The sequence below is a fragment of the Bombus bifarius genome, unplaced genomic scaffold (genome assembly GCF_011952205.1).
Source record: "Bombus bifarius isolate JDL3187 unplaced genomic scaffold, Bbif_JDL3187 scf7180000007984, whole genome shotgun sequence".
NCBI lineage: Eukaryota > Metazoa > Arthropoda > Insecta > Hymenoptera > Apidae > Bombus > Bombus bifarius.
The window spans coordinates 4,633,994-4,647,006 of NW_022884367.1; the positions used below are offsets into that span (position 1 = coordinate 4,633,994).

Consider the following 13,013-nt stretch of genomic DNA (forward strand, 5'->3'; position numbering starts at 1 on the left):
GAGCACGCGCCAGAATTCCACCGGAGTGGTGGCAAATATGCACAGTGGTGGGGGTAGGAGGCCGGAGATCGGTCGACCAATAGGAAACAAAGCGAGACGCGGCTCCCGGGCGGAGCGTTCGAATATACCAGAGGTTCGACTCGCGTACTTCTGTCAAACGGCGTTCAGCCGTCGAGGGAGCAGATAGCGTGTCTTATATACTGGAAAATATCGGAAAAATCTTTGACAAGTCTTTCAAATCGTCAAGAAATCCCATCTGTTCGCCAAGTGAGAAACAAATATATTGAAAAATCATCGGACGTCGTCTAATCGTTGTAGAATTATCAATTGATAAGACATCGAGAAACTCACCATCTGTTTGACGAGTGAAAGATTAGCGATCATCAGACATCGTGAGTCGCAGAATTATTAGATGAAGAACGTTGGTAGGAGACTGCATTGTGCACGTTAGAGAAGATCCCAGTGTTTCTAAGAATTATTAATCAACGTAAAATGGAAACGGTTGAAATATCGAATATATGGTTCGTCTAAGGAGAAACGTAAGGAAAGAGACATTTGGCAGAGACGAACGTCAGTATGTTGCACAGTTCGTTGCCACGGGCGTTCCTGGCCCCTGGGTTGAATTATCTGGGTTACTACGGTGACGAGATCCACCAGCATTCGTACGGCGCGGCTACCAGTTGGCACATTCCTATGGAGAACCCTCCCACCTACTCCAGGGTTCCCGATCATCACGTTCTTCAAAACTGGGACTTGTCCAGATCGTCTACCCCGTGTCCCCTGGATCTGTCTCTGAAACCTCCGCCTACACCGATCACGCCGAAAACCGAAGATCTCGTAGATTCCAAGAAAGATCAGAGAACGTTGGACGATGTGCAGAAAGAATTGGAAAACACCGGGTACGGAAGGAACAGCGACGAAACGAGTCCCCTGGTGGTCGACGACTTCGACACGGTTCCACGAAGTTCCTCGGTGCACAGTCATTCCAGTTACGAGCTACTTTCCAAGAAAGAACCACTGCAAACTCCGGAACCAACGGTCAAAGCCTGCACTTTGGAAGAGGCCACCAGACTAGCTCCCTTTGGTTCAAGCTCGAACGAGATCGCTTCCAAGTATTACACGCACAATCAGAAGCTTCTATTAACCAGTCCTAGTCATCTTCAATCGGTACAAGGCTACCACCAGCAGCTTCTTCTAACGCCGCAGCATCACCTGCAAGGGATGCAGCACGCTCCCATGACTCCTCCGAGCACACCGTCGCCTCCGCAATGTCCAAGACGAAAAGTAAGAGAGGAGGACTCGAGTCCAGCCTCGACGACCAGCAACAACAACGTCGCGTCTAGTAGCTCCAGATCCAGTTCCACCGAGAAGCTTCTTCAGAGACCCAAAAAGAAGCACGCTAGAAGATTGAAATTCGACGAGGATACCAGTAGCCCGGTGTCGGGTACCGTGATTTTGGGCCCGGACGAGGCTGTAGTCACCGGAGACATCGATCCGGCATTCAACATCGTTGAAGTCACCGAGGAGGCGCGAGCGGAGCTAGCTAAGATCGAGAACAGGCTTGGCCCTTATCAGTGCAAGCTCTGCAGGCAATTGCACGAGGACGCGTTCCAGTTGGCCCAGCACAGGTGCTCCAGGATAGCCCACGTCGAGTACAGATGTCCAGAATGCGACAAGAGATTCTCGTGTCCGGCGAATTTGGCCTCTCACAGACGCTGGCATAAACCAAGACTGGCCAACGGAGAACATTCGTCGTCTACCGGAAGTATCGAGATATCGTGCACCAGGTGCGACGCGAAGTTCACCAGGCAAGCAGCGCTGAGGAAACACCTAGCCAGTCAACATCCAGAGACCAACAACAACAACAATCACAACAACAATAACGTGGTGTTGGAGCAAGGAGGAGCTGTTGGTAAGACTGACGTCGTTCAGGTGGTTTCCAAGGGTACGTTGAACACCGAGATCCCCTGACACCAGTTCCCCGCGAGACCCTTGCCCAGAAGACCAGGACTCTACTGGAGATTCGGCCTTGATTTGTAAAGACCGAGTCTCCTAGTGGAGGGCTCTATTTTTTCGCAATCTAACGTTTGAGAATTTTTTTCGAATTTTTTTATAGTTGCTTGGTTGGAGATATGATAAAGAGCAGTTGATATATTATCTTTGCATTCCCCTTTGTTCTTGTTGTCATAGGGTATTTCTGGCATTTTTTTAAGTTTCATATTATATAGTAATGGGATAAATTTTGTTCTTCTTTTTATTTTTTATTTTTCTAGTTTTGTATTTTTCCTTAGGATCGTAACACGTGCAATTTTATGTTAATATTTCATTAATGGAATAGACTTTTCTTAAAGGATAGGTTTTTTTCTTTTTTTTTTTTTTTTCTTGGAGCGTGTAACTCAACCGGTGTCGTATACAGGGAATGATGCAAGAGGGAAGGAGTAACGTGTTATTTGATTAGTAAATAGTAGCGAAAGCAAAATTTAATACGACATTCTTCTCTGTACGCGTTATATAGTCATTATGTTGGAGAATACGTCGGTCGAGGATTGAGAATTTTCTTTCGAAAACTGAATATTTCGATTTATATAACGCCTGAAAGGTTTTGTATATATTTTCAACTATACAGTGATTTTTTAACCTTTATGCTAAATTTATTTTCATTACGTAAATATGTTTCATATTCCGATACGCTTATCGTATTTTTTTATATAAACTTATTCATTAATAGATTGCACATATCTTGGAGTTTCATAAGTTTTATAGTAAGGTATAAAATATCCTACTTCATATCATGATAAAATTTATCAAACGATAGAGTGTGTTACTACCGATAAAAAGATTTTGCAGCAGCTGAGAATATTGCTTTTAAAAACAACAGAACGAAACAAGCGTAAATTTCAATCGTGATTGTAGACATTTTACTGACGGCGAAATTTCAGTTATCAATAATTCGGGACGATATTACGACGCACAATCGTAAAGTACAGCTAACGATCAATTTCAGAATTTCTATAATAATTCAAACGGTTTTTTTTTTTTTTTTAAGAAACATCGATTACGATATCTATTAGGTCGTTTCATAAATTTTGTCGCTTTTCGATAACAAAATTTGGCAGGAAATTGCGAAAAATCATTGTGAGATCAATCGTAAATTCCCTCGTCTTCTCACCTCTTCTCATCTAGAAATTGTGTTTGTTTCTTTTTTCAATTTATTTCACTTGCTTCTATTTACTCTTCTTTCGCGAAATTTCAAAAATCTCCGTTTCTTATTAATCTTCGACAAAAATATCTCCTACTAAAAACTACGTAGTAATTAATACAATTAAGAGAACTAGAAAACGGATGAAAGAAAACTAGACGATTTTTTAATGAATGAAAAAAAAAAACAAATACAAATAGGCAATATTTGACAAATAGGAAAAATAAGTAACAACAGAGAAAACGACCAATCTTATGGAACAACCTAACGGAATCGCGTTAAAGAAACCAAGAAAAGATTTCACTGACAACTTTTCGTTTACCAATAAAATTTTGGTTCTCCAAAACTCGAGACAATAACAGCCGTTGCAACGGAACAGTTAAATACTAACGTGTGTGCTTACGAATGGCACGAGGGCCGAATCGGACTGTAAATTTGCATAGAATTAGAAGTAGCGAAGCAGCAAGGTTAATACGATGTTGCGTGCGATGTAAATCTGTAGATAGTAGAGAGAGGTCGGTTATAAAGCGTGACTGTGCGTGTACATATACCTAGCTGGCAATTTATCTGTGTTGTAATATTTATCCAAGGCGACGATTCCCCATCTTTCATCCTAAGTTAACACGTTGCCTGTCACGGTGGCCATCGGTGAGCCACGTTACTAAATTCTTTAGAACAGCGATCTTCCATCCTTTTCATCTTATGGCACGCATAGACTAATTGCTAAAATTTTGCCACAGACTAAAAACTATGATAAATAGATATATTTGATCGGAGACAAGGCTATCGTTTTGACCATCGTCGTCTTTTTATTTGACGATCCTTTGAAAAGGGAGTCGATCAGGAACCGATTGAATACGTTAGGTATCGCGTGTCTGAAAATTTTTGCTGCACACCTCTGTATCCATAGTTGATAATGATTGAGAATTGCTGTTTCAGAATGATTAAAATAAGATAAAGATCACGGGCTGAAAAGTGTTTAACAACGTGAATTTCTTGGATAACATTGTTGGAGGAAAAAATGAGTAAATCGGATCTAATACTTTGCGCGAATGAAAGTTTATTGATTGAAAATACATAGAACTGGCGTGACAGCCGACGTGTTAAGAGGACGTACGTTATTCTGATAAGTATTCCTTAGCGTCATAAATTTAACTTAACTCGCTGATTGGACTCATCGAATCGAGTGAATCGTGATCATACAGCAGAATATCAAAGATATTTAAGGCGATCGAATTAGCGCGTATCTAGTCGACAGGGTTATCAACTACTCGTTGATTACTTTTAATGTAGGATTAAGTAAGTTGGATAGGTAGTTTTTAATCGTGAGAATTAGATTCAGTGGATATTTCGTGGATAAATTTCTAATCAAACAGCCACTGTAATGCATATCGTGTATTATTTCTTATTAATCGTAAATAGATGTAGGAGGGAAAATGTTATTAAATCGTTGGTATGTTTTATAGTGACAGAATTGCATGTATAGTAGTCCTGAATCATTCATTATTTGCCATTAAATTCTGCGAATTTTAATGCAATTATGAGAAATTCGAAAGCGCAAAAATACGCGAAGTATAGTGTTCGTTATATCGTTTGGTAGATAAAAGAAATTTTTGTCTACTTTGTAAATTATATTTCCCAATGAGAGGAAAATAAATACGTTTATTTCGTTCATAGCAAATGAAACTACATCTTAGCCCTTTGCACTCCGAATTTTATTTCAATTTCGTTACCACCGGCATCCAACGCTTTTAAGTATTTTATTTGAAATTTATTCTAACTAAAAAATAAGTCGATTTGAATAGATAAAGGAAGAAACAAATTCACTTAAATACCAGTTTTGTTCACACTGTTGTTGTATTTTGTAATTTTTAAGTGTGTGATATATCTTGAAGCAATTTCCAGGATACAATCCTGGTTTTCTTTCGGTGAACATGAAAGAATGTCGAGTGGGACTCGACAAAGGAGCTCCTGAGATAAAAACTCACACTCGACATAGAAGTGCAAAGGGTTAGTAATACTTTTTATAAAAATATAACGATACATTGAAGCAAAAGAGAGCTGACAGTAACTAAACGAAAAAGTCATTAGTAAAAGGGAAGATATTTGCTAATAAGGAATTACACGTGTTGTCATGTCATAGATGAAAAAGTCAACATGGGAGGGAAGTACCATAGGAAAATTTCTCGATTCAGTAAATTCAGTGACTACATAGCGTATTTCAATTTTGCGTGAATATGATCGTCCGAGTTAGTATGTACGGCTGCGTGTAATAAAGAGTTGCTTCTAGTCTCTGCTCAGACAGCATAGTTTAACGATCATTGCCAAATCGTAGCAGTTGTATCTAGTTAGAGAATGAGAATGTATTCACTGTTCTAAAACGTACTCCGATAACATGTATTATTTAGATAGAAACACATATTGATTGAAAATTCGTAGTTAATCGAAACGTTGCATCTATCAAATTATTTCGAACGAGCAAAACGATGTTCAGTTCTCGGAATATAAATTCTACGACGCACCTTTTTCCATATATTTAAACATTTAATAACAAATTATTTTTTCGCCCATAACAAAGAAAGGCAACTTGTGTGAACGATAATATCGTTACATCATAGTACACGTTATTATTATTGCCATCGTTCTTTGCCACTCGTTTCGCTTAATTACTGGGTTTCATCATAGTAAGGTGGCTTGAGGTGACAGTGAAACGTTGTAAACATTCTTTCAATTTTTTTAATTAAAGAATTTCACAAAATCCTTTTATTACTATTATTATTCGTTAGTTCGGTATTATTGTATTGTAAATTAATATTAAGATAGAATACAATGATTTAGAATATCAAACACTTGTTCAATAATATTCAGTTTAGTTCTTTTTTTTTCAGTTTTCCATTCTGCTTTATTCTACTCATTTAGAATAAAAGAGTATAATCTAGTCGAAGAGTAGTGAGCGAAGGTGTCTTTTTTAAGATTAAGTAGATAATAAAAATCACGAAGAACAATCACGAGAAGCTTGTACCGAGTGACTGGTTTAGGTATATGTCATAAGGATAGCCATCTATGTATAATTCCGATATAATGAAATTTAATTAGCGTTCGGAAACGTAGAAAATCGTGAAATAATTACACGTGGATTGTAGCTCGAGACATTCGAGCGACGACCAACCGGCGAACGAAAAAAAGTAGGGCACCGTTAAAAGATAAACGTATCTAGATGAACGCGGTGAATGTTAATTAAACAAAGCCTAGTCAGAACTAGTCGTGAGTAAGCATACAAATATATATACTATCTCTAGAAAGTGTATGAAAGGAACTTAAAAATGGAGAAGTTTATCAGCGACAAGGGGCAAACGATTATTCGTAGACTGCGGATTTTTATGTATTTATTTTATTTTTTATTTCCCTTGGACTAACGCTGCTTTATTAGGAAATAATTATGTTTTATCTAAATATTAATTTATGGATAACGCGATAATAATTTAAAGATGTAAAGATACACGTAACATGTGAAAATATATATAAGATATCCGAAGTAGAATATTTATTAAATTCCATTTGTTTAATCGTGTTCGCAGACATCTGAATCTGCATAAATATCCACAGTCGAATTATCTGTATAGGTAGTTATATCTTCTGATCGTCGTTAATTATGTGTCTGTAACACGATAGTCAACGAATCAGGCGATCGTATGTACATATGTATGCGTTAGATTGTTACAAAGAATTTGTCCGGCTATATCGCGTGATATATTTTTTAACGAATTATTTATACGCTGTTGAAAGCGATTAGAATTAAGTTGTCTTACTTAAATAGTACATAGCGAAGAATATTTTATTTAACCGAAGCTCGATATGCAAGAGCATGTAAGAATTATACCTACGTACTTAGAAGATTAATACGTGGTGCTATAACTCTAACAGCACTCATGATAGCACAACAGGTTGCGTGTTTAAGCGAATCAAAGAGGTTGTCACCTATCAAATTAAAGTAAGCACTTCGTGTTCACATTTTCCTTTTTGTTTATCTATACATGATGTAATAAAAGATCACGATTAAATATGTAAAAATTATCGATAAGAAGAAGTACGAAATTTTTGATTGGAAAATCGACAAAATGTTTGTAATAATCTTGTCTGCGATACATGCACATGTATCTATAAATATGTATAATAACGATCCGCGTCCATGTGAGCTGAGTATCATCGCACATTTAAGAAACTGCAAGTATAATTGATTGTATGTAACGTAGGCTAGTCACCAGATGTATTTTCTGTTCATATCTGTATATATCAAAATTTCATTTCTCGTAAATATACGAATCTTGAAGGCGAATCTCTGTTTGAAGATTATTCATTCGCAATTTGTTCACGATAATTATTTCTTCCTTCCTTCCTCCAACTTCCTCCTCGATATATCATTTTTGTTCTACCATTGAATACGATGACTCCAATGAAGATGAGTTGCTTTAGCTTACGTTACGCGTTTTCGTTCGCATCTTAACTTAACTTTTGCTGCTACTGACGCACATGTTGCGTCAACGCAATTATCTACATAATCGTAACACATATGAAAAACTATCACGTTCTTGTTCGTTTGCATCGTTTCCACAGAAGATTTAACAAATTTTGAAGATCAAAACAGACGAAACCAGCAACGATCCTCAAGAAATACAGATATTCTTGACAAATACACCTATTGGTAGCATCAAGGCTGAAGTAGCTATCAAGTAATCCAATGAATCACACAGCAATAGATCACCATTTTCATATTTTTCTGGATAGCACTCTCAGGTATTTCAATGGCACGAACAACTTGTACGATTTATGGTATCGATATCGTATAGGTCGATCTACATTAATGTGAATTACAATTATTAGGTTGTCCGGAAAGTATCTTTCTTTTGCAAACAACAGTGTTTTTTACAACAGTGCACCTTCGTACAAACGTGAAATCAAGTTTGTGAAATGTCGCGGTGTTTATCTCAACAGAACAAAAAATATAAAACAAAAAATCTTGTGCGTCTATCATTTCCTCATAAAACGAAAGAAACTTTTCAGACAACCCAATACATTTGAAGTATATTACTAGATAAGTGTAGACGCCACGCGAAGAAAGATGAGAGGAGATTGCAAACAAATAGGTTTCAAAAACAAACAAATTTCCATCGTTGTGTGAATACCATTGATATAAAATCCTCGACTGCTTGTTCATCTACCGATAGATTCTGTCTGCGAATTAAGAGTCACAATATCGAGGATGATTGATTTTCATTGATCCAAAGGAAATTGTGTAAGGATCAACAAAAAAGATATAGATATAGAGTGATCGAAGTCAGTATTGTCCAGGGATGATGCCCTTGGACGTTACTTGGCCCCGTGTGCCAGCATAATGCCTCACCGTAGAATCCATAGAGGGATTGCTGGCTCTGTAATCTGCGCGGTGCCTTTGTGCCGGCTGAATAAGGAGATCTGTCGCGCCCTCGCCGTTCAACAGGGGCCATTAAATCCGTGAAGCTGATTTTTCGAAATTCCCGCTTCCGCGATCGGCTCTTCAAATCGTACGTGAATTCCCCTGTTCTTTTGTACGCGTAATAAGGCTTACGCGTACTGCATCGTGTTCCCAGAAGGTTCTCGTTAATTTTTCTCGCGCGGACTTTCGTTTTCATTAGGTTTTAAGAATCCTGGAAGATTATGAAATTGAAATAATAAATGACGCGAATGCTAGAAGAAGTTAGGATTTCTTTTCGTGGAAGAAAAAAAGATACATTACGAGGCTTTTCACCTGCTTAAGGGGGTGTCCTGAATTAGAATGTTCTAAAACAGCGTCATTTTGTGACTTTTTTTTTTAGAAGGGAAAGAAAGAAATGAAGTTATTGAATTTTGAGTATGGTTTTATATATATTTAACGAATAAAAAAAATTTTTTTTTTAAAGTAAAAAAAAATTATAACAGATTTCTAAGCCTATTTCATGGGCTGCAGTTTTCAATCGGTGGGAAAGATCCAGCTCGTAATTCTTCACTGAAATAAAAGACCAAAAGAGGATTAAATTATAATATATTTTTCTTCTCGATGAACTAAAAAAAAAGGCAGAAAATAGTGTGAAATTAAAAATTTTGGCGGGTTTAAAGAAAAAATGTGTTTTATAAAAAGAAAAAATAAACTTTGAGGTGCTATAACAATTATTTGAATAAACTTTTTGACGAACTTTTTTAGTTCATCGAGAAGAATAATATATAATAATTTAATCCTCTTTTGGTTTTTTGTTTCAGTCAAGAATTACGAGGTAGATCTTTCACACCGATTGAAAACTGCAGCCCATGAAATAGGCTTAGAAATCTGTTATAAGATGTAGGTACCTAGGCAGGTATTTGAGTAAATGGAACGAGAATTGAAATGGTACGAACGTTAGAAATGAAGATCATTTTTCTAGGAACAAAGTGTACTGACGCTTATGAATTAAAAGAATTAGGAATTGGAATTAAAAGTTAATGTTTGGGATGATATTTTACTGCTTATAAACATCTTCAACTTCTTTTGATGCCTACGTCAAGATAAGCCTGTTGACTACAACATCACGTTATAGAAGGTAGCTATCGGTGTGCGGAAAAATGTATTAGATCGTGTTTATGTTTCGTTGAATCCTAAAGGAAACATTTTTCCTATACATACGAAGAAAGTATATGGATAAGTTATGTATAAAAGTCAGTATACCAAAATTATTGATTCATTGAAAATTCATGATTTTCATACGATATACGAAACGATGTACAAAGATAAAAATATTCTTCGAACCGTGTGAACTCCTGGTAATTATTCTTTCTTATCTTCGGTAACAACATCTAAATTGATTTAGACGTTCGATCTAAACGAAATGCACTATGTACTTTATCTACATAAAGCTCCCTTTCCTTGGTTCCTCTTTTGGGCGACAAGAATTCGATTTTCTGTGCATTTCTAGCACATTAACGTAGTCAAAGGATCACACCGGTATTCGAGAAGGTCTGTGCCAGTGGAAATCGAAGTATCCACTTACCTATCCTCGGCCTCTGTTCTTGTTTTTCCTCTTTCTATCGTAGATCGATCGATGAAACGGAGAAGAAGCTACGATTCGAGAAAGGTTAGATACACCTCTTCCAAGTATCCGAGTGCGCCACTGCAGCAGCAAGCAATTTCGTAATTTTTCTTTCGTGACTTTGTCATCTTCGCTTTGCTATTCGTCGGGTCGAAATACAATTTCCCCGGCGCGATGGATAAGAAAGCGTTGGCAAAAGAGAGACGAAGACGAGTGCTCTCTTGAGTGTAGCAGCATAGTCCTTTTATCGACGTGTCTTCGAAGAATTTTCAGAATCGCTTTCTCCCGTGGGAAGCTCTCCCTCGCCATGTCACACATATCTATCTCCACACGTGTGATCGTGTGCGCTTATGCGAGCTTGTTCCTACGGTGTTCATGTCGATTCGACAAATTTTTCCAAAAAATCACTTTCTCTCTGTGTAGAATGTAGAAGATTTTTTTAGGAATTATCTCTCATATATTTCTTATTCGTAATAAAATATTGAATAATTGATTTATATAATATAGTATTGCAGTTGAATTGTTGTTATTTTTTATATATTTTTATGTAAACCTGTTCGCATGGTACTTATACCGATTTGACACAATTCCTGAGAAACCATCTTTCTTTCGTGTCGAGTGAATTTTTGTTAACAAAGTTTTATCAAACTGTGAATCATGAAGATCTCATAAGTCAGTTGGTACTGTTATTTTTTATATATTTTTATGTAAACCTGTTCGCATGGTACTTATACCGATTTGACAAAATTCCTGAGAAACCATCTTTCTTTCGTGTCGAGTGAATTTTTGTTAACAAAGTTTTATCAAACTGTGAATCATGAAGATCTCATAAGTCAGTTGGTACTGTTATTTTTTATATATTTTTATGTAAACCTGTTCGCATGGTATTTATACCGATTTGACACAATTCCTGAGAAACCATCTTTCTTTCGTGTCGAGTGAATTTTTGTTAACAAAGTTTTATCAAACTTTGAATCACGAAGATCTCATAAGTCAGTTGGTACTGTTATTTTTTATATATTTTTATGTAAACCTGTTCGCATGGTATTTATACCGATTTGACAAAATTCCTGAGAAACCATCTTTCTTTCGTGTCGAGTGAATTTTTGTTAACAAAGTTTTATCAAACTTTGAATCACGAAGATCTCATAAGTCAGTTAGTACTGTTATTTTTTATATATTTTTATGTAAACCTGTTCGCATGGTACTTATACCGATTTGACAAAATTCCTGAGAAACCATCTTTCTTTCGTGTCGAGTGAATTTTTGTTAACAAAGTTTCATCAAACTTTGAATCATAAGGACCTCATAAGTCAGTTAGTACAGGCGGAAGAATTGATGTCTAATTGGAAAGAAGCGACAATTGCACTCACGCTGCTTTTTGGTAATTTCCAACTCTTAATAAAAGGAACGGCGAAACTTATGAAGTCATAAAACGAATCTATAAATGAAACATTTGTAAAACGAAAACTCATGAAATGAAATTTATGAAATGAGATGAAGCTTGGAGTGAAATTTATGAACTATATAATAATTTTGTTTTTCACGTTAATACAATAAAAAGCAAGTTCCATGGACTGTAATTAAAAGCGTGAGAGACAAATTAAGAAAAGAAGAAACGAACAAGGCGTTACTATAGAAGCGATGGAGGTCGAATACTATTTGAAAAATTGTATTTGAGAAACGGTCGTGCAAACAGAAAACGGTGCTTTTATCATTAGGTAAACAATGGCAGCTATAGAGCACGATCCGCGATGCCACAATATCGCCTCGATATCCTGTAAACGACAAACATCTGTGGGATAATAACTGTAAAAGCTTTGGGAAAGCACATCTCAGAAATCTCTGCCGCTTCTCGGCACATTGGATTTCTCGGAAGAGAAATTTTCGCCTCGAGCATTCCGAATATCTCCTTGATTCACGTACTCGTCCTACAAATCTGTTATATACGTGCTGTACAATGCTATAGAAAGGATGACGCGCGGAGAAATATTTTGCAATCGTTTTAAAAGCTTATTTCTTTCAACGTTTTCGTTAAATTTTTCTGTTTAAAGAAATAATAATTTTGTATAAATAACAAGTTTTTATTGCTTTCCTTCTTTCGAAGCAATTGAAATCTACGTATCTCATAATGTGACATTTTGCAATCTAGCAGAATAAAATTAAATTTTGGCGCACAGTATGGTCACATGATTAAATAAAATTTATTGTAAATCAATCATAAGATGTTTCGTAGTTTAAGAATTGATATGTCTAGTGATCGAATGAGAAGAAGCGAATCTCATTTTGCATGAACATTTCGCTGGAAGATTTAAATATTATCGCAAAAAACGTGTATTATCTGCTTCAACATTTTTTAATCATTAGCATAGGAAGAATAAATATCAGCATTTTGAAATTAAAAGTTACAATTCAATTAAATTTTACTTTTACAACGAAACTGCACGCTACTGTACATTGTTCAGTAGGTATTTTATTATTTAGATAATGTTGATCTTCTAAATCAACTTCCATTTTCAAATCTCTGCTTTAGGTTTTTCGCGATACTAAAACAAACATTGACAAAATCGTTTATATAATTACGCATTATATTAGCATTGAACAAAATGAAAGGTACAACAAATACAAATTGTTTTCTTGAGAAGTCTGGAAAAAAATGAAATTTTCTCTTAAAATTTTGTTTTCGCTTGTGAAAAACAATATAAACTCAATTAATTATTAATTTGTCAATAGTTAAT

At 36.1% G+C, this 13,013-nt stretch overlaps 1 protein-coding gene across 1 annotated transcript; it reads left to right on the forward strand.

Annotated features, from left to right (window-relative positions):
• Positions 1-55: 55 nt before the first annotated feature.
• Positions 56-2,227, forward strand: LOC117204841 (zinc finger protein 286A-like). The gene has a single exon (XM_033442626.1). The coding sequence runs from the start codon at positions 577-579 to the stop codon at positions 1,969-1,971; it is 1,395 nt and encodes a 464-aa protein (XP_033298517.1). The 5' UTR covers positions 56-576; the 3' UTR covers positions 1,972-2,227.
• The last annotated feature ends 10,786 nt before the right edge of the window (positions 2,228-13,013 follow it).